The sequence below is a fragment of the Ahaetulla prasina genome, chromosome 4 (genome assembly GCF_028640845.1).
Source record: "Ahaetulla prasina isolate Xishuangbanna chromosome 4, ASM2864084v1, whole genome shotgun sequence".
Taxonomy (NCBI): domain Eukaryota; kingdom Metazoa; phylum Chordata; class Lepidosauria; order Squamata; family Colubridae; genus Ahaetulla; species Ahaetulla prasina.
In genome coordinates, this window is record NC_080542.1 from 54,990,682 (window position 1) to 55,012,183 (window position 21,502).

Here is a 21,502-nt window from a genome sequence, read left to right on the forward strand (position 1 = left end):
GACTTCAGAAGAAAAAAGTGTAGAAGACATAAGAGACCACAAGGAAACAGACCGACAAAAGAGGGAAGGCACCAGAACCAGACCACAGATTGAGAACAGAGCAAATATAAACGGCATCAACTCAGCTATCAAATGGAAACAAATATCAAGACTACAAAAAGAAAAAATGGATATCATCTGCCTCCAGGAGGTACATATTAAAGAATAACATAGTGATCTCATAAAATGTCCCAAATTAGGGGAAATATTTTCAGCACTGGCACAAAATAAAAAAAGAGGGATTGCTGTATATATAAAAGATTAGTTAAATCCCAGGAAAATATTTGGCGATAAGGATGGAAGAATTCTAATAATGGAAATAAGTCCAAACTGTAGGAAAATACTGTTAGTAACAATTTACGCACCAAGCATAAAAAGAAGAAAAATTCTATAATAAACTACATAGGAAATTAACGGAACTAGAGGGTGAAAATATTTGTATAATAGGGGATTTTAACTGAGTGGTAGACAATAAATTGGACTATAAGACAACGAAAGAAAATAAAAATAACAGTTGAAAACTACCAAATGCATTCTTTGAAATGGCAAGAGAGTTTAATTTAAGTGATGCTTGAGACAGTTAAACCTACAGGAAAAACAATACACCTTCTTCTCTTGCATAGACATGGCCTGGATGAATCCAGAATTGATCAATAATCTAGAAGAGATGGATATCAAGCTGAACACCTGGGCAGACCATAATCCCTTAGTATTAAAATGGAAAAGTAGGGCAAAAAGGAAGAGATGGACACTAGATCAAAGAATTGTTAAAGAAAAACAATATTCACAAATAATGGAAAGAGAATCAGAGATGTTTCTTAAAGAAAATAGGAATGAAGACATTACACTACAAAACTTATGGGATACCGCCAAAGCCTACATGAGGGGGATAACTATTGCGTACATGGCAAGGAGAAACAAAGAGAAGCAACAACAAACGTTAATATTTGAAAAGCTGAAAAAATTAGAACTATCACTCCAGAAAGATCCTCAAAATATGGAAATAAGAAAGGAAATAGAGCTAATGAAACATAAAATTAATGTACTACAACAGGAAGAAATGATAAGGAATATAAAACAAGCATAACAAAATTATTTTGAATCAGCAAATAAGTCAGGGAAATGACTCACTCATAAATTGAAAAAAAAAAAAGCTAAAAAATTAATCAATATTTACAAGACGAACAAGGGAATCTCCACCATAGAATCAAGGGGAAAAAATATTCAAAATTACTTTCAAACACTATATAGTCAAGAAAACATTAAAGAAGAAAATATCATAAATTACTTACAGGAGAGGAATTTGCCAAATATAACAGAAGAAGATAAGGAAATGTTGAATGGGGAAATTATTTTAACAGAGTTAAGAGAGGCAATTAAAAAACAGAAAAATAACAAAACACCAGGGACAAATGGAATTCTGGCAGAAATATATAAAAAATTTCAGGGAGTTTTGGAAGAAATTATATTGGATATATATAATGAGGTATTAGAGAAAGCCAAAATGGCAAATATTGGAGGGAGGCATATATAGTATTGGAGGGAGGCATATATATAGAAGAAAGAACAGATAATAAATTTATTCAAAATTATAGGCCAATCTCGCTGCTAAATGCTGACTATAAAATCCTGGCAAACAATAATTGCAGAAAGATTTAAAAAGATATTAAATAAAATTATTCATTCAGATCAAAATGGGTTTCTACCCAAATGACAAATTAAAAACAATATAAGGACGATAATGAATATTCTAGAATATTATGAGGCTCACCCAGAAAAACAGTTGGCGGTAATGATGGTACATGCGCAAAAGGTGTTCGACAACTTGAATTGCCAGTTTTTAATTAATTGGGATGCAATTTGGTGAAAAATTTATAGAAATGATTAAGACAATTTATTCTAAGTAAACAGCAAAAATTATGGTCAATGGAGATCTTATAGAAAAAGTTGAAATAAATAAAGGGGTTAGACAAGGCTGTCCATTGTCCCCCCCCCCTTTTTATTCATTCTTGTATTGGAGATATTATTGGCACAAGTAAGGGGAAATAAGGGAAATAAAAGGGTTAAAAATCAGAAGGGAAGAATACAAAACACAGGCCTTTGCAGACGACATGGCATTCATATTAGAGGACCCTTTGGAAACAGGAGAAAAGCTCCTATAAGAAATAGAGAAATTTGGAACTGTAGCACGCCTGAAAATAAATAAAAACAAAACAAAGATAATTACTAAGAACCTCATGAAAGGCCTGGACAAGAAATTAGAGGAGAAACTAGGAATTCAAATTGTCAAAAAGGTAAAGTACCTGGGCATTTGGCTCATGGCAAAAACATCTTCAATAAAGGAAGACAATTACTCTAAAATATTGCAACAAATTCAAAAAGACTACAAATTTCATTGATTGGGAGTATCGCCACAATAAAGACGAACATTCTACCTCAAGTTTTATATTTGTTTCAAACAGTACCTATAAAATTCGGGAAAAGATTTTTTGACAAATTGAATAAAATTATTAGTAAATTTATATGGCTAGGGAAAAAAACCTGAAACAAATTTAAAATGTTACAAGATGCCAGAAGTAAGGGTGGCTTTGGCCTTCCAGATTGGGAATTATACCATCAGGCAGCAATACTGTCATGGCTCAGAGAATGGATAAATTTGAAGAATGGAAGAATTTTAACAATTGAGAGCCATGATTTGCAGAAGGGTTGGCATGCCTTTATTGGGATGGAAAAGACAAATCCCATAAATATTTCCAGAGGCATCAAGTGAGGGAAGTACTATTAGATACTTGGATGAAAATTAAAAGGAACTTTTATCCAAAAATCCCAAGATGGGTGTTGACAATGGAAGCCTTGGTTTACCCTAATTTAATTCACCTTAACAGAATAGTAACATACAAGGAACTGTTAGATGGATTAGGGAATTTGAAATCTAGACAAAAATTATTGGAAGAAGGAATTAAAATTGACTGGTGGCCCTATTTACAAATCCAAACAAAATACAAAAAAGACTTAGAATTATATGGATTCCAAACTGACCAACAAGAAATAGATAAGATATTAACGAATCTATGAGAAAATAATTACCAAAATATATAAATACCTCCTTCAATTTAAAATGGAAGAGGAAACAGTGAAGGAAACGATAATTTGGGCAAATTTTTTTGGGTATAATATTGAATTAGAGTATTGGGAAAAACTATGGGCAACAAATTATAAGATGACATTGTCGGCTGCTTACAAAGAAAATATTTACAAAATGTTTTAAAGGTGGCATTTTCCTCGGTCAGATTAGCCAAGATATCCTCAAAAAATACATTGAATTGCTGGAAATGCAACTATCAACATGGGACATAATTCCACATGTGGTGGATATGTCCCAAAGCAAAATCATACTGGTTAAAAATCCAAAAATGGATAGAGGAAATGACAGGGGGGGAAATTGCCATAAAACCGGAATTATTTTTATTGGGAATTATTAAACAGATTAGAAAATAAATTTATTACCTCATACTACACATAATTATGGCCCTAGAATTTCATTTGCACAAAATTGGAAGCAAAGTTCTGCTCCATCAAACTCAATGATTATTAAAAAGGTGCTAGAATGTGCAGAAGCAGATAAATTAACAATGGAATTAAAAGACTGAGAGGAAACAATATATTATGAAACATGGAATAGATGGAATAACTGGTTGGAGAAAGAATCTAAAATTAATGTATAAATGTATAAACATAAGAGAAGATACTATATGGGGGGCAGGGCTAGCTGTCAGGGAGAGCGGGTGTGCAAAATGGCTTCTTCGGCAACGGAGACTATTTTTGCAGTCACTACAAACCTCTTGGCTGACCCTTCAGGGTCCAAGATTTCCTGGAGGGAAACTGGAAAAGAGGTAGCCTGCTGAGCAGTTTTGATGGCAGTCAGGGCTGAATCCAGCAGGGAAAGCCTCGGAGAAGCCGGGCGGAGAAGGAGACAGCCCAACATGGTGGTTGTGAAAACCTGACAGGTGGGCGAAGATCGGCAGTGATTTAGTGAGATGGCGGTGCGGCTGAGGCTGGGAGAAGCAATCCCAACAACTCCGTGTGAGTGTTCTGGGGCAAATATCTCTCTGGATTCCAGGACAGTAAAAAAGACAAAAGGAGCCTGAGGAGAAAGAAAGGGAAGATTTCTCTCTGGGTGGAATAGCAATGAAAAGAGACGTTCAGGCAAAGAAAGGGAGCTTTGCAGAACTGTGGACTAATTTGACTGGGAAAAAGAAAAGGAGTAAAGGAGTAAAGGAGGTTCCCTTCTGTGCAAAAAAATCTTGAACTTAAAAAATCTGGACAAAGGAAGTTATATAATGGAAGGGGGAAAGTGCTGATGAAACTGGAAAGGTGGACATTTGAATGCTGAATAATCTGTCAGAGACAAAGGAGACATCTGCTGGTTAAAGGGAAAATGATAGAGCGAGAAGGGAAATTTGTAAATAAGAACCTGACTGACTGTAAGAACTAACTTTAATATAATAAGACTGTGTAATCCTAAAAGGCTAAAAGAATATACTTAATATTTGAATAGAATTATCCAAGAATATTTATATACCTATATATATTTCTACATAAAGAATTTATAGGATCATGTGATTATACTTGATTATTAATGGATTTGGACTGTGGAGTGTTGTAAGATACTGGTATTTATAATATTTATGAAGTAATTGTAGGACATAGAAACTGAAGTATGATAAGATAGCCATCAGTCCTTATTAAGAGTATTTGATATTGATTTATATTTATTGTAGCTTATATCTTAGGATAAAGTGTAATAGATCTGTGTTGTAGTTATTGCTAAGAAGCAAATTGTGAAACAACGAAGCATGAAAGAGATAATTTGTGCTTCGGAGTGGCGGAGGAAAATCCAAGACTTGTAAATAAGTGGGAGGATTGGTTCAAGTCATTGCTAAAAATGACAAGTATCCCTAACTTATCCAAAGCTGGCACAGGAAGAAAACAAATATCCCATTCCTCATCACTTGAATCAAGTGATCTAGGCCAGAGATCAATAGAGGAAATGATGCAGAGAGAAAGAGCCAATTCATTTAAAGAACTGCAATCAATATTACAATCGATGCAGGACGTGATGTTAAGGAATCATGAAGACTTGAAAAAAGAAATTGGGGAAGTTAGAAGCGATACTGGAGACTTAAAGGAGAAAATGAAATCAATGGAGGGGAGGTTTGAGGCCTTCCAGCAACAAATTATGAAGAATGAACAAAAATTATTAGAAATGGAAGAGAGAATGGACAAGGAGGAGAAAAAAGTTGACAAAATGAATGAGAGATTAATACAGGCCAATAAAGATCTGTAAAACACCATTATCCAATTGGAGACAGAACAAGCAGCACATTAACTGCGCTTTCAAAATGTCAAAGAAGAAAAAAATGAAGACTTGCCAGAAATGATGGCAGACCTATTAACGAAAGCCCTAGGAATTGGGAAGGATGAAATGCTGAACGAAATGGATGATATCTACAGAATCCATACTAATTACGCAAGACGCCACAACCTCCCTAAAGAAGTCCATATTGCATTCGTTAAAAAATCAGTGAGGGATGAGATACTCCATAGAACCAGGGACAACCTACTAGAACATAGAGGGAGACAGTTAGTAGTATTAAAATAAGGGCCACATAGGATGCGAGAACTAAGGAGGTCATACCAATTTTTGACATCTAAACTAATCAGGCACAATATCAACTTTTGATGGCTGATGCCAGAGGGAATCAATATCATGGCAGGAAAAAAGATACAGAATAGACACCATAGACAAAGCAGAGGAATTTTACAGCCAGAACTTCAGCAGTGAAGAACAACAAGAAAGAGAAGTAAGAGTAGAAGGTGATACTAGAATACAAAATATGGAAGTGAGAGAGCCACTAAATAGGGAGAAGGGAAATGGAAGAGGAGAAAGAACAGATGATAGCAACTACAATGAAAGCAGACCTGAAAAGATTAGATCAACGAGGGCTACAAAACCTAAATATAAGTAGACACTTGCAAGAAGAAACATCAGCTATATCTTTAAATGTGAATGGATTAAACTCCCCCCAAAAGGATTTTTTTTAGCAGACTCTGTAAGATGAAATTGGATATAATAATTTTTCAAGAGGTACATATAAATAAACAGCACCTACATTTATTAGTTCAACCCAAGTTAAGAAAACTGTTTGCAGCAGTATCACATAAGAAGAAAGGGGGAGTAGCAATGTATTTTAAAGAGGAAATTCAAACAAAACAAATTTATGAGGATGACGAAGGCAGGATATTTATAGTAGAAGCAATTTTGAACTATAAGAAAATAGCCTTAGTGGGAATCTATGCCCTAAATGAAAAATAGAATCAATTTTACAAAAAGTTATACATGATTATTGGAAAGATGGAATATGATAACATTTGCATCCTGGGGGACTTTAATGCAATAGTGGACAAACATCTGGACTATAAAAGTGATAAAATAAGGAAAGGAACTAGGAAAACATTGTCCAATAACTTTTTCAAAATGGCAGAGGAATGAACATGCTGGATAGTTGGAGAGAAAGAAATGCAGGAAGAAGCAATTTACATTCTATTCAGGCCGACATGCCCGATGTCAAAGGAATTAAATTTGGAAGTAGAAGAAATTGTAATTGATAAAAATCTTTGGGCAGATCATAATCCAGTGACAATTAGATGGAGGGGGGAGCAGAAATATGAAGGTGGACATTAAAGAGACCAATTCTAAGACAAAAAGAATTCAAATCAAAGATGGAAGAACAGATATATTGAATGTATTTGGGTCAATATAAAAGGGGTGAAAAACGATATTGCCATAGGTCTATACTATAGGCCATCCAACCAAACAGAGGAAATAGATGAACTTTTTGCTAGTCAGCTAACTAAGGTATGTAGGAAGCACATCACAGTAGTAATGGGGGATTTTAACTACCCTGACATCGATTGGGAAACAAACTCTGCACCAAGTGGAAGATCCAACAGGTTCCTAACAAACCTAGCAGACATCTTTCTTTCCCAAAAAATAGAGAAGGCAACAAGGGGATCAGCCATACTGGACTTAATTCTCACTAACAGAGATGAAATGATAGAAGATGTTGAAGCTACAGGAACCTTGGGGGCAAGTGACCACGCAATATTGGAATTCGACATTAAGCAAATACAAGTAGTAGAACAAAGTCAAACTAGAGTCTTGGACTTTAAGAGAGCTAATTTCAATAAACTTAGAGAGAGCTTGAGAAGGATTCAATGGATGAGAATCCTCAAGGGGAAAACAATTCAAGAAGCTTGGGAAATTTTGAAAAGTGAGATTATAAAAGCTCAGTCTAGCACAATACCAATGAAGAAAAATAATAAATCTCAAAAGAAACTAGCATGGATGCATAAAGAACTATCTGACAAATTGAAAGACAAAAAGGACAAGTATAAAAAATGGAAAGAGGGGCAAATTAACTAAGGCAGAATATCAGCAAATAGCCCGAGCCTGTAAAGATGAAGTGAGGAAAGCTAAAGCTCACAATGAACAAAGGCTAGCGACAAAAGTAAAAAAATAACAAAAAAAGCTTCTTCCAACATGTTAAAAACAAGAAAAAAGTCAAGGAAACAATTGGCCCATTGCTGGGAGAAAGTGGCAAGAAGATGACAAGCAACAGGGAGAAAGCAGATCTACTTAACTCATTTTTTGCATCTGTCTTTACACAAAAGGAAAAAACAATCCAACCTATCAAAAACAGCACTACAAAAAACAGATTAGAAACACAAGTTAAAATAGGGAAGAAAATGATAAGTGAACACCTGTCTACCCTAGACGAGTTCAAATCACCAGGACCGGATGGATTACACCCCAAGGTTCTGAAGGAACTGGCAGACGAAATCTCAGAACCACTGAACTATATCTTTCAAAGATCCTGGAGCACAAGGGAGCTGCCAGAGGACTGGAAAAGAGCTGATGTAGTTCCCATCTTCAAAAAAGGAAAAAAAAAAAGATCCAGGATACTACAGACCTATCAGCCTGACCTCAATACCGGGGAAGATTCTGGAAAAGATAATCAAGCAACGAATCACCGAACACCTAGAAGCAAACAAAGTAATAACCAAAAGCCAACATGGGTTTGTCAAAAACAGATCATGCCAGACTAATCTTATTGCATTCTTTGACAAAATGACAAAATTAGTAGACCAGAGGAATGCTGTCGATATAATTTAGTTGGACTTCAGTAAAGCATTTGATAAAGTAGACCATAACCTACTACTAGATAAAGTAGAAAAATGTGAGTTAGACAGCACCACCACCAGATGGATTCGTAACTGGCTGACCAACTGCACTCAATGTGTAGTCCTCAACGGAACTACATCCACATGGAGGGAAGTATGCAGTGGAGTACCCCGAGGCTCTGTTTTAGGCCCAGTACTCTTCAACATCTTCATCAATGACTTGGATGAGGGGATAGATGGGGAACTCATCAAATTTGCAGATGACGCCAAGCTGGCAGGAATAGCCAACACTCCAGAAGATAGGCTCAAGTTACAGAAAGATCTTGACAGACTTGAACATTGGGCGCTAGCTAATAAAATGAAATTCAACAGTGAAAAAAGTAAGGTTCTACATTTAGGCAAAAAAACCCAAAATGCACAGGTACCGTATATGTGGTACCTTGCTCAATAGTAGTACCTGTGAGAGGGATCTTGGAGTCCTAGTGGATAACCATTTAGATATGAGCCAGCAGTGTGCAGCAGCTGCTAAAAAAGCCAACACAGTTCTGGGCTACATAAACAGAGGGATAGAATCAAGATCACGTGAAGTGTTAGTGCCACTTTATAATGCCTTGGTAAGGCCACACTTGGAATATTGCATCCAGTTTTGGTCGCCACGATGTAAAAAAGATGTTGAGACTCTAGAAAGAGTGCAGAGAAGAGCAAAAAAGATGATTAGGAGACTGGAGGCTAAAACATATGAAGAACGGTTGCAGGAACTGGGTATGTCTAGTTTAATAAAAAGAAGGACTAGGGGAGACATAATAGCAGTGTTCCAATATCTCAGGGGTTGCCACAAAGAAGAAGGAGTCGGGCTGTTCTCCAAAGCACCTGAGGGTAGAACAAGAAGCAATGGGTGGAAACTGAACAAAGAAAGAAACAACTTAGAACTAAGGAGAAATTTCCTGACCGTTAGAACAATTAACAAGTGGAACGATTTGCCTGCAGAAGTTGTGAATGTTCCAACACTGAAAATTTAAGATGAATCTGTTCTTCCAAGACAATAAAAAGGAGGATACAAATATTCAAAATTGATGGGACATGGCAAAAGCCTACATGAGAGGGATTGCAATTGCTTACATGGCAAAATAAAAGAAAAAGAAAAGACAGCGTCAAAAAGATTTGGACGAAGAACTTGGCAGGCTAGAAAGAGATTTAGAAAAAGAACCCAAAAGAAGGGATTTGAAACAACAAATAGACATAATTAAACATAATTTGAACATGACGAGAAGGAAGATTTGACACAATGACTAAAATACTTAAAACAAAATTTCTTCAAAAATGCAAACAAACCAGGATGTTGGCTAGCTTATAAATTGAAGAAACAAAAAGATAAAAAGTGCATTAGCAAATTATGCAATAAAGAGGGGCAGATAATATATCATAACAAAGGGGAAAGAGACATAATTCATGAGTTCTATAGGGAATTATATACAGAAGAGGGTGGTACTCTTGAAGAAAAAAACATTTGATGTCTCCAAAAAGCCAACTTACCTAAAGTGTCAGAACAGATAAGACTTATGCTGAACAGAGACATAACACCTCTAGAATTAATAGTGGCAATTAAAAGAAAGAAAAATAACAAAACGGCAGGCCCAGATGGATTGCCTTCGAAAATATATAAAAACCTTCAAGATCCACTAAATTCTACCTTATTAGAAGTATTCAATGCAGTTCTTAAAGATGCAAAAATTCTGGCCCCATGGGAGGAAGCAGTTATCACCTTAATTCCTAAGGACAATTTGGAGTTGACACTTGTTAGAAGTTACAGATCCATATCTTTGGACTATAAGATTATGGCCATCATGGCTGAAAGGTTAAAAAGATTCATAGAGGATTTTATTCATAGCAATCAGAATGGTTTTCTGCCGAGGAGGCAGATAAAGAATAACATCAGAATCATACTAAACAAGAAAGGCATGGCCAGCATCGCAATGGAACAGTCACAAACCCTGAAGCTCTGGGGCAAGTGCCGATGTCCCCTCAAAATGGAGATTCATTCAGGACCATAGTTGTCCCATAGAGGGAGCCACTGGAGCGAAGAGGGAAGTTGCAAATTCCCTATAGCTCTGGCCTTTTTCCCTCAATCCAGCGAGGAGGAACGGCAGCCGCCATCAGCTGCTCCAAAATTGGGACGGCCACAAGAACAGGCAGGGGGTAAAGCATAAAATCTGACCAGGATATCGAAGCCGGGGGAATTGACACCAGCTCACAAAGAGGCATTTTTGTGGAAATAAGCACAAGCTGAAAGAAACATTGAAATAGCAGCTAACTTTAAGTGAAAGTGAAAACGGAAAGAAATAAGTTAAGAGATACCTGAACTCTGACAAAGAGGGCTTGGAATTGAAGTTTAGAGCCCCATCTAAATAAAGGAAAATAAGTTTTTTTTTTCTAATTAAATAATTGTTTGAGATTTTTGGAAGTTTTGATGGAATACTTAAGATATACATAAGAAAAGAAAAAAGAGAAAGGAGCCAAAGGAAATAATGCATTAATTTTTATGGAATACCCTAAATCCCTCTACTCTCTGTAATTTGGGACCAAAAGAAATATAAAGAAATTATTAAAATGGGATAAAATTTGGAAAAAGGGAAACGAGTGGAGACAAAGGAAAGGCGTGGTCTAGTATCACAGAAACAAAATGGACACTGCGTTATTTGTGACTGTAAATTAAAGAAGGACACATAAAGGCAGAGGAAGAAATGAAAGAAAGAATTGTCTTTGTGACTTCAAGATAATTTCAAGAACGATGGATATATCTTTGTGATTGCAGGATGTTCTTAAGAAAGGATTTTGAACAAGAAAACTGACCTTTATGATTTAAAACATCTAAGAACAAGAAGAAATTTAACTGCTACTTAAGCACGATTGAAACAAAATGGATACTTTGTTATTTGTGAACTGCAACTGTATTAAAGAGTGACATCTAGAGGCAGAGGAAGAAATACAAGAAGGATTGTCTTTGTGATTTCAGGACAATTTCTAGGAAGATGGATATGTCGATGTGATTGCATGACAGCACTAAGAAAGGATCTTGGATGGCTTACCTTAGATTTAAATATATTAAAGGATAAGTGGAGAATTTTGATATTTAAGCAAGAATACAAGTGATAATTTGATCCTTTTTGTTCTTTTGGGTAATGGGCTATGTAATAACAATTGTCTTGATGAAATTAAAATTACTTTTATACTTGGACTGAAAGAGGGTAGGGTAAAAAGGGGGTTAAAATATGGGGACTAGACTTGACTTAAATATTGATTGCAGAATGGGGGGATGGAACAGATTTTTTGATAAATATGTGCAAATAAGAGGAAGAAAGAAATATATTGGTTATAATACAATGGGGGGTGAAATCTGAATTATGTTCAATAATGTACCTGACTGATATCCTGTTCAAAAATGATCTTTATTTTAAAAAAAACCTTTTTCAAAAAAAAAGAATCATACTAAACATATAGGAATACTATGAGACCCATAATGAAAAGAAATTGGCCTTAATGTTTGTTGATACATAAAAGACCTTTGACAACGTTAAATGGGACTTTATGTCAAATCAGTTAAAACTAATGGAATTTGGGGAGAAATTCATAAACATGTTCAATGCAATCTACTCTACCCAAAAAGCCAAAGTAGTATGGTGAAACTGCACAAAGTTTTAAAATTCAGAAAGGAACTAGACAGGGATGCCCATTATCACTGTTATTGTTCGTCCTATCCCTAGAAGTTTTCACTAGAATTATCTGAAAAGATGAACAAATAAAAGGTCTGGAAATAAAAAAAGGAAACTTTCAAGGTGCAAGCGTTTGCTGATGACCTTGTGTTCATTCTAGAAGACCCTTTACAATTGGGTGAGAGGTTAATGAAAGTATTGAGCGAATATGGGGAAGTTGCAGGCTTGAGGGTGAACAAGGAAAAAACCAAAATTTTAGTTAAGAATCTAAGTAAAATGCAAGAAAAAGAATTGGCTGAGAAAATTAAAATGCAGATAGTAAAGAAAGTGAGATACTTAGGTATTTATGTGACGTCAAGATGTGCTACTCTAAAGGAGGACAATTACAATAAATTAGTGGACCAAATTAAGGTAGATTTCGATGAGTGGAAAAACCTGCAACTTTCCTTCATGGGGAGAATCGCAACTGTCAAAATGACTATACTGCCAAAGATACTCTTTCTATTTTAAACCATACCAATAAATTTTTTTAGAAATTTAAACAAAATAATAACTAAATATATTTGGCAAGGGAAAAAATTAAGAATTAATTAAGAATTAAATTGAAACTATTGCAAGACTCGAAAGAAAGAGGTGGATTTGGATTCCCTGATTGAGAAAAATACTACCAGGTAGCAGCACTCACGTGAATTAGGGAATGGATTAATTTAAAAAACAGAAGGCTGCTACCACTGGAAGGACATGACATGCAAATGGGGTGGCACGCGATCCTTTGGGATGGGAAACGTAAAGCACATGAATACTTCCAGAAACATCTCATCAGAAGAGCTCTATTGGATGTTTGGATAAAAATTAAGCAACAAAATTATATAGAAATTCCCAATTGGCTGTCGACCCTGGAGATGTTTGAACATCCAAATTTTATGAAATTAGAAAGAATGATCATGTATAAAGACATATTGAATGAAAAAGGAGAGCTGAGGTCTAGACAGGACTTTACAAGAAGAAGGGATAAAACTAGAATGATGGGCATATCTTCAGGTCCAATCACGATACATGAGAGATAAAAATGAATGGGGCATAAGGACCGAACCTATAGAATTGGGCGAAATCTTACAAGGGGCAGATGTGCAGATGATTAGGAAATTATATAAATGTTTACTGGATTACGACATGCTAAAAGAGCAAGTGAAAGAGACCATGCTCACCTGGAGTAAAAAAATTTGGTTATGGCATCAATCTAGATAGCTGACAAAAACTATGGGAGAGGAACAGAAAGCTTACTCTAGCCACTGCCTTAAAAAAAAATCAATACAAGATGTTCTACAGGTGGCACCTCCCACCCTCAAGACTGGCCAAGATGTGCAAAAATATTAGGCACCTATTATCATATGTGGTGGGGATGCCCAAAAGCCAAGAACTTTTAGTTTCAAATAAAACAGTGGCTAGAAGAGATGTTAAACCAGACGATAGATATGACACTAGAACTCTTCCTTTTGGGTATAGTAAGGAATAATTACAAAAAAGAAGGAATATATCTTATGGTACACATATTAACGGCAGCAAGGTTGACCTTCGTACAAAATTGAAAATGCAGAGAGAACCCACAGGAAGAAGAAATAATCAACAAAATATTGACCTCTGCAGAAATGGACAGGTTAACAATGGAGCTCAAAGACAAAGATGAATCGGAATTTTATGTAACCTGGAATACATTTTATAAATGGCTAGAGAAAAGGAGGAATGTAGGGATAGAGAATTAGAAACAAAGTGAAGAACGGGGAGAAAAATAAAGTAATATAAGAAACATTAGATAGGAGTAAACAGGATTTGAATAGATACGAAGGAAATATGTATGTAACTGATTGTGATTGAATGTACCAAAAGTATATATGGAATATGCATAATTTTGTAATCTACACAAAAGAAAAAATGTAGAAAAGTTTGTACCAGACAAGACGCACCACGTCTAATGTTTTTAAATTGTATATTTTATAAAATTTATTTTTTTTAAAAAGAAAGAGAAGATACTATTCTCTTGAAGAATGAAATAGATAATGTGTAATAGACAGCTATAGTGTAATGAATATAGAAATTAGCTAGTAATATATAAAATGTATATGTATATAGTTGGTTAAAAGGTAAAATAGATATTACCAAAGATGCCAGTATCAGAAAGCTGTAAAATGTAACAATAATTTTAAAGATGTAAATGCTGAATAAAAATTATTTTAAAAAAAAGAAAAGAAAGAAAAGAAAGTATATATTATTTGAAAAAGGGAGTTGCTCAGATAAGGGAAATAATGTCCCTCAAATAAGGGAAATAATGTACAACAAAGAAGAAAGAAAGGAGAGAGGAGGAGAGGGTAAGATAGAGGAGGAGAAGGAGACAGCGGAATGGAAGAAAGGGGAAGGGGAAGAAGAAAGGAGAGGGGACAAGAGTAGGGGAGAAAGGGAGAAAGGGAGAAAAGAGGGGAGGAGTGGGGGAGAGGAAGGGGAAGTAGGAAAGGGGATTGACAAGTTCAGCATCAGTCAATTGCAAAAGGCACTTTACTAGGACCAGTTTCCATTCTGCAAAGCAGGGGTGAAATGTAAAATTTGTTACTACCGGTTCTGTGGGCGTGGTTTGGCGGGGTGGTGGTGTAATGTGACTGGGTGGGTTTGGCCAACTTTTTTAAAAAAAACTTTTAAAAGCATTTTTTCTACAACCTCTTCAACTGAAGAAGTTGTAAAAAAATACTTTTAAAAGCCTGTGATGATCAGGCAACTCAGCTGGGATCGCCAGAGGGAAAAAAGCTTTTAAAGGATTCTGACAATCCCAACTAAGTTGCCTGTTCACCAGAATCTTTTAAAAACATTTTTTCTATAATCTTTTTGGTCGAAGAGCTTGTGGAATACATGCTTTTAAAGGGTTCTGACAATCCCAGCTGAGCCGCGTGATCATCAGAGCCTTTTTTTAAACTTTTAAAAGCATTTTTTCGGCCGAAGAAAAAATTGCTTTTAAAAGTTTTTTTAAAAACCCTCTGATGATCGTGAAGCTCAGCTAGGGTGGGGGGGGCAGCAGGGATTTTTGCCACCATTGCTACTGGATCGTGTGATCCGGTCCAAACTGGAAGCATTTCACCCCTGCTGCAAAGATACCTGTAGCAGCACTAACCATGCATCTGCCTATCCCAAGTCCTTGGAAAGAGCTTGATAGGTAGACAAAAATGCCAAATCCAGTCTGAAAATCTGGCTGACTGTGCAACAGACAATAATGATGATGATGGTGGTGATGATGATACAAAACAACAACAAAACAACAATAACAACAGTGATGATGATGATGATGTCCAACACCATTGGTTCAGAACTCAATAGGTAGACAAAAATGTTAAATCCAGTCTGAACATCTGGTTGACTATGTAACTAATAATAATAATAACAACAACAACAACAACAAAGCTAGACACGACCGAGTTGCTAAATTAATCCACTGGTCATTATGTAAAAAATACGACTTACCTGTATCCAAAAAGTCATGGGAATATAAAGTGGAAAAAGTTATAGAAAATGAGAAGGTGAAGATCTTGTGGGACTTTCGAAAAGAGATGGATCGTCGCTTGGAACACAACATGCCAGATATCACAGTTGTTGAAAACCGAAACGTACAGTTTATTGACATCGCAGTACCAGGAGATGCCAGAGTTGAAGAAAAAGAACTAAAAAAAATCATGAACTATCATGACCTGGCCATCGAAAGTACGCAGCTATGGATGAAACATGTAACAGTCATACCCATTGTCATCGGTGCACTTGGTACCATGTCCAAGAATTTTGTAAAACACATCAAGAAATTGCAGTTTCCTGCAATAACACCAGTGGAATGGCAAAAAACTGCGCTACTCAGAACACCATACATCTTAAGACGGTACTTGGTTGATATCTAGGATGCTGGCAGAAACCTGTATCAACCATTAGCATCAGTCAATCATCACCAGTCGACCAGTCAAACCCGTGGCTGGACCTGGGCAGCTATTGGGTGTGGTCTGGGGTGAAATGCTACCGGTTCAGGCCTGTTCACCTGAACCAGTAGTAAAAAATGCTTCTCTGAACTGGTAGTAAAAAAATGTAAAAAAAAAGTTCCAACGATCAGTTGAGCGACATGCGATCATCGGAACTTTTTTTTTTTTTACTTTTTAAGCATTTTTTTTATTACCAGTTCAGGTGAATTGGTAGTAAAAAATACTTTTAAAAAGTAAAGAAATTGCGCGGCACAGCTGTGATCATCCGAGTCATTTTAAAACTTTTTAAAAGCATTTTTTATTATCTATTCCCAGAACAGGTAGTAAAAAAAAAATGCTTTAAAAAGGTAAACAAAAGGTTCCCAAGATCACAGCTCTGCCATATGATTGTCTGAGCCTTTTTTTTTTACTTTTTTAAAGTATTTTTTACTACTTATTTGCCTGAATGGTAGTAAAAAATGCTTTAAAAAGTTTTTTAAAAGGTTCCCAAGATTGTTTGTCACAGCCGATTCTCTCCCCCCCACCCTGCTCTTCTATTTACCTTCCAAAGCCTCCTTTTGCCATGTACTGTGCATGTGCACATTTGGTGCAAACTGTGCATGCGTGCACAGCACACTTGGCGCACAGCACGCATGCGCAGCTAGCGAACTGGTAGCAAACTGGTTCAGATTTCACCACTGGTGCGATCCCTATAGTTATGGAAATGCAGTCTTCGGATCAGTAGTTGCTTAGCCACCGTGAACCAACCCAGGCACCTACCATCACCAAGGATGAGAAGAAATCAACAAAATTCCATACCGGTCAACAAGGAAAATATCAGATGCTATGGCTCCTGGACATCTGCCGAAAAATGGGCTACAGGCTCAGTTGCTACTGCTAGGGAACCAGGGCAAGCAATTGTAAAGCGACTGGGACAAAAGTGGAAAATTTGGACAATTGAAGAAAGTTGAGAATGTAACAGTAATACCCATTGTCATTGGGGCACTTGGTACCATTTTTACAATGGTATTTTTACCATTCCAAGAATTTTACAAAACACATCAAGAAGTTGAAGCTTCCTGCAATAACACTAGCGAAACTGCAAAAAACTGTGCTACTTGGAACATCATATACTTTAAGAAGATACTTGGTTGATACCTAGGACGCTGGCAGCAACCCGTTTCAACCATTAGCACCAGTCAATCGTATTTGTGACACAATTTTAAATGTTCAGTTGACTGAGTTTCATGTTTAATGAATAAAAGAGATAATAATAATGCTATATTATTGTTAAATTCTACTTTCTCAAGACTTTTCCCCTTCTGATTCCAGCAGATCTCCCTGAAGCAGAGTTCCCAGCAAGTGCTGTTATCTGGATTGTCTGCTTTCTCTTTATCCAAGGATCAGCTCCACGACAAGCTAGTTCTGTTTTTCAGCAAACGGAAGAATCAAGGGGGTGAGGTGGATCATCTGGAACAGCTCCCAAACTCGGATAATGTAGTGCTGACTTTTATAGATGATGGAGGTAGGAGAAAATGTGATAAAAGGAAGAGTGTGCCACATGTGGGGGAATAGCATTCCTTCCATAAATTGAGAGGCTCATGCAGGGTTGCTATTCAGCAGGTTCTGATAGGTTCTGGAGAACTGGTAGCGGAAATTTTGAGTAGTTCGGAGAACCGGCAAATACCATCTTTGGCTGGCCCCAGAGTGGGGTGGGAATGGAGATTTTGCAGTATCCTTCCCCTGCCATGCCCACCAAGCCACGCCCACCAAGCCACACCACTCCCCCAAGCCACCCCCACAGAACCAGTAGTATAAAAAAAATGAATTCCACCACTGGGCTCATGGTTATATCATCTTCTGGATTTATTAGTGATTCTGTATTTGTCCTAAGCTACTTCCATTGAAGCACACAAGGGCAGGTTGAGAATTGTAAGAGCGGCCATCCGCTCTTGGTTAGAAGTTTTCTAGCTTCAGAACCAGAAGTTTTCTAGCTTTGGAGTCTTGAGCCATCAATAGATTCCCTCTGTATATTTATCATAACCCTTTTTAAAACAATCACTGGTACTATAGCCCCTGCATTAAGCCAAAAGTAATTACACATAGTCCTTTATAGTGATAACTCACAGCTTGGTCTTTAAGTGAAGCCACTACTGTGCTTATTATCTTACTTCAGCTTTCCTTCTCTTTACAGCCCTTTGTGAGTTTTAAATATAGGAACCGATAATAAAATTACTTTTTCGTCACCATAATTTTGAATGGTCACTAAACAAGGCATTGCCAAACAAGGAGTACCTGTAGTTCCGCAGTGTTGTACTGTTTAGTATGAGAATGACTTCTATTTTATTACTAAAAATCTGATTCCTTGTACTTTATTAACTTTTCCCTTGCTCACAACACTCCCATCAATACCTTATTCAATGCCTCCTAACTTTAAGACCTTTAAAAGTCTATTTGGTTAATTTTTTTTCTTCATAAGACAGGTGAACTGGAGTATTTCTAATTTTACCTAATTGTTGTAGAACATTATAATGTTTAGTAATGTTTAGTTTAGTAATTTAGTAACATTTTAATTTCAGCATTTTTGTTTGAACACCCATAAGTGTTCAATTTTTTAAAGCATGTTTTTCCATATATATTTTTTTTTGCTTTGCTGCTCCATTCAAGCATATTTATTTTCCTTCTGAAAGAGGTGGGCACAAAACTGAAAAAAATCCAGCAACAGTGTGCTTTGTTATCTGTAGAATATGTTTTGACTTGCACCTGTAAAGATATATGGGGGGCAAGTGTCTGTTACAGATTTCAAGCACAGGCTTTTTCCTCCCTTACAGTGGCTGAACGGATTGTTGAAAAAGGGCTGTTCCAGGTATTGCTTGGAAAGGAGACCCATCAGGTCAAGGCATCACATTGCTTACATGGGGAAATTGCAGATTTACAGGTGAGGGGAAAACTTGGACACACTGCGTTCTCCTCTCCTTAAGCAAACTATGCTCCCCATCCAGAGACTACAGCGATGGGAGTTGCTGTTTTCTAAAAGTAATGGGTGGGGCAGAATTAGATTTTGTTTCATTTATATTAAACTTTAATTCAAAATATAAGTCATTCACACGATTATTTGCCAGTCATATATTTAATCATTTTTTTTCTCTCTCTCATTGTAAAAATTAAAACTTGGCATTAAATGTTTGGAGATTTATGGGAGCCACATCACAAGATTTTGGGGCTTGAGTGTCTCTGGAATCAGACGGGTCAAAAGATACAATAAAGCAGGTGGAACTTTACAACTGAAACTCTGCCCTTTTATACATGCAGTTCTTGACAGAGAGACAGTCACTATTCTTAGGGAGGCTCTGCCCTAAACAATAGCCATCTCTGGCCCTAATTTGAGAAAGATCTTCCTTCTCAATGCCAAATTCTGATACATTATAGCACCAGTAATTGCATAGAAAAATGGTATATAAAAGAGGGAAAAATGGTTTCCTTTAACTCAGCTTAAAACTCTTTTCAAAAGTTGAGCAAAAGTGATTCCATAAATCCCATACATTTAATTGTGTAATGCAGATATAATGGGTACCTTTGCATCTTGGTGCCAGTGAAGAAATTAAAAGACATTCTATGGTCCATTAAAATTACTGTAGAATGGGCCTGTCATGCATATGAATGTTGTGACCAAGGCCCAATAGTGACTACTAAACCCAGTTCAATCCTCAACAAACTTATTTTATTAAAACAGCTGATAATTAATTCATTCTCGGCTTAGTCCAAAACAAAATTCTTAATAACCAGTCCATCGGCCTTATCACCAACCTTTGATTTCCTTGGCAACCTGCCAAAAGCTTTTCTTGGCAAAACCCCCCAAAGTTCAAGAGATGCTGAGAAGCACGGAAACCAATTTTGATTTTCTACAAAGAATCCAATGGGGCTTGTTGCTGCTCTTTTAAGCCTTATGGGAGTGACCAATCATCTTCTGGCCTTACTCCCAAGTTGTCTTTTTTTCTTCAACTGCTCTTGCCTTCTGGCAGCTCTTTGCATGCATGGACTAGGAACAGGCTCCTCCCATTCCTCTGCCTCTCTGCTGTCCGCCTCTGGAGGCTCCAGAGGCCCCGCATTGCTTACAGATGGCCCTGGCCCCATCTCTGCCTCCAATGCAGAGCCCTCATGCGAGCCTTCCCCTGACTCCAGGACTGGCCCATTGTCCTCCCCAACCGCCTCACTATCTGACTCAGTTGCCAGGTCCGTGGGCTGCTGGCGGACCACAACAATGAATTGGATATTCAACCCTCTCATATCAAAACTCCCAATTTAAAGGATCCAAGATCTCTTGAATCTTGTTTTTGTTTTAACAACTTGTTCTTGGGTTTACATTTATCTTCACCTGTGGCATTTGTTCACCAGTCTCCATTTTTTTCTACATCTTAGCTCCATCCTTCCGTCTGTCCTCGTACGGTCCTGCTGACAGAGATTCCAGATGTCCTAGAGAGGGAGATGATGTGTGAAGCTCTGGAGATCCACTTCCAGAAGCAAAGCAAGGGTGGAGGAGAGGTGGAAGCTGCTGTGTACGTTCCAGCTGGACATTATGGAGTAGCTGTTTTTGAGGAGGAAGACTAATTCTGCATGCCAAAGCTAGAACAGATGACATTTCATTTGTGATACAACTGAAAAGAAGCGCATGGAATATACTAATATTCCAGGGAAGCGGGGATGATGCTTTTTTATTGCTTAAATTGGGCACCTCACTTGTGGGGTGCCGCAGGGGTCGATTCTCTCGCCTCTCCTGTTCAACATCTATATGAAGCCGTTGGGCGAGGTCATCAGTGGCTTTGGGGTGAGCTATCATCTGTACGCTGATGATACTCAGCTGTACTTCTCCACCCCAGGCCACCCCAGCGAAGCTGTCGAAGTGCTGTCCTGTTGCCTGGAGGCCGTACGGGTCTGGATGGGGAGAAACAGACTCAGACTCAATCCATCCAAGACGGAGTGGCTGTGGATGCCAGCATCTCGGTACAGTCAGCTGCAACCGCAGCTGACTGTTGGGGGTGAGTCATTGGCCCCGACGGAAAGGGTGTGCAACTTGGGCGTTCTCCTGGATGGACGGCTGTCGTTTGAAGACCATGTGGCGGCCGTCTCCAGGAGAGCTTTTTACCAGGTTCGCCTGGTTTGCCAGTTGCGCCCCTTTCTGGACCGGGATGCCTTATGCACGGTCACTCATGCTCTCATCACTTCTCACCTGGATTATTGCAATGCTCTCTACATGGGGCTACCCCTGAGGTGCACCCGGAGACTTCAGCTAGTCCAGAATGCAGCTGCGCGGGTGATTGTGGGAGCACCACGTTGCTCTCGGGTAACACCACTCCTCGCAGTCTGCACTGGCTACCTGTGGTCTTCGGTGCGCTTCAAGGTTCTGGTTACCACCTTTAAAGCGCCCATGGCTTAGGGCCCGGTACTTACGGGACCGCCTGCTGTTACCTTATGCCTCCTATCGACCCGTACGCTCTCACAGAGAGGGACTTCTCAGGGTGCCGCCCG

At 37.6% G+C, this 21,502-nt stretch overlaps 2 protein-coding genes across 7 annotated transcripts in view; one reads left to right on the top strand and one right to left on the bottom strand.

Moving 5' to 3' along the window:
- Positions 1-20,991, top strand: part of IFI35 (interferon induced protein 35) — a 240,233-nt gene extending 219,242 nt beyond the window's left edge. Inside the window, exons 8-10 of the mRNA XM_058183217.1 lie at positions 17,309-17,501; positions 18,808-18,914; positions 20,396-20,991. Of these exons, the coding sequence (XP_058039200.1) occupies positions 17,309-17,501; positions 18,808-18,914; positions 20,396-20,584 (489 nt within the window). The 3' untranslated portion in view covers positions 20,585-20,991. The remainder of the gene's footprint in view (positions 1-17,308; positions 17,502-18,807; positions 18,915-20,395) is intronic.
- VAT1 (vesicle amine transport 1) overlaps positions 1-21,502 on the bottom strand; it is a 112,734-nt gene that overhangs the window by 34,692 nt on the left and 56,540 nt on the right. The gene's annotated exons all lie outside the window — the stretch shown is intronic.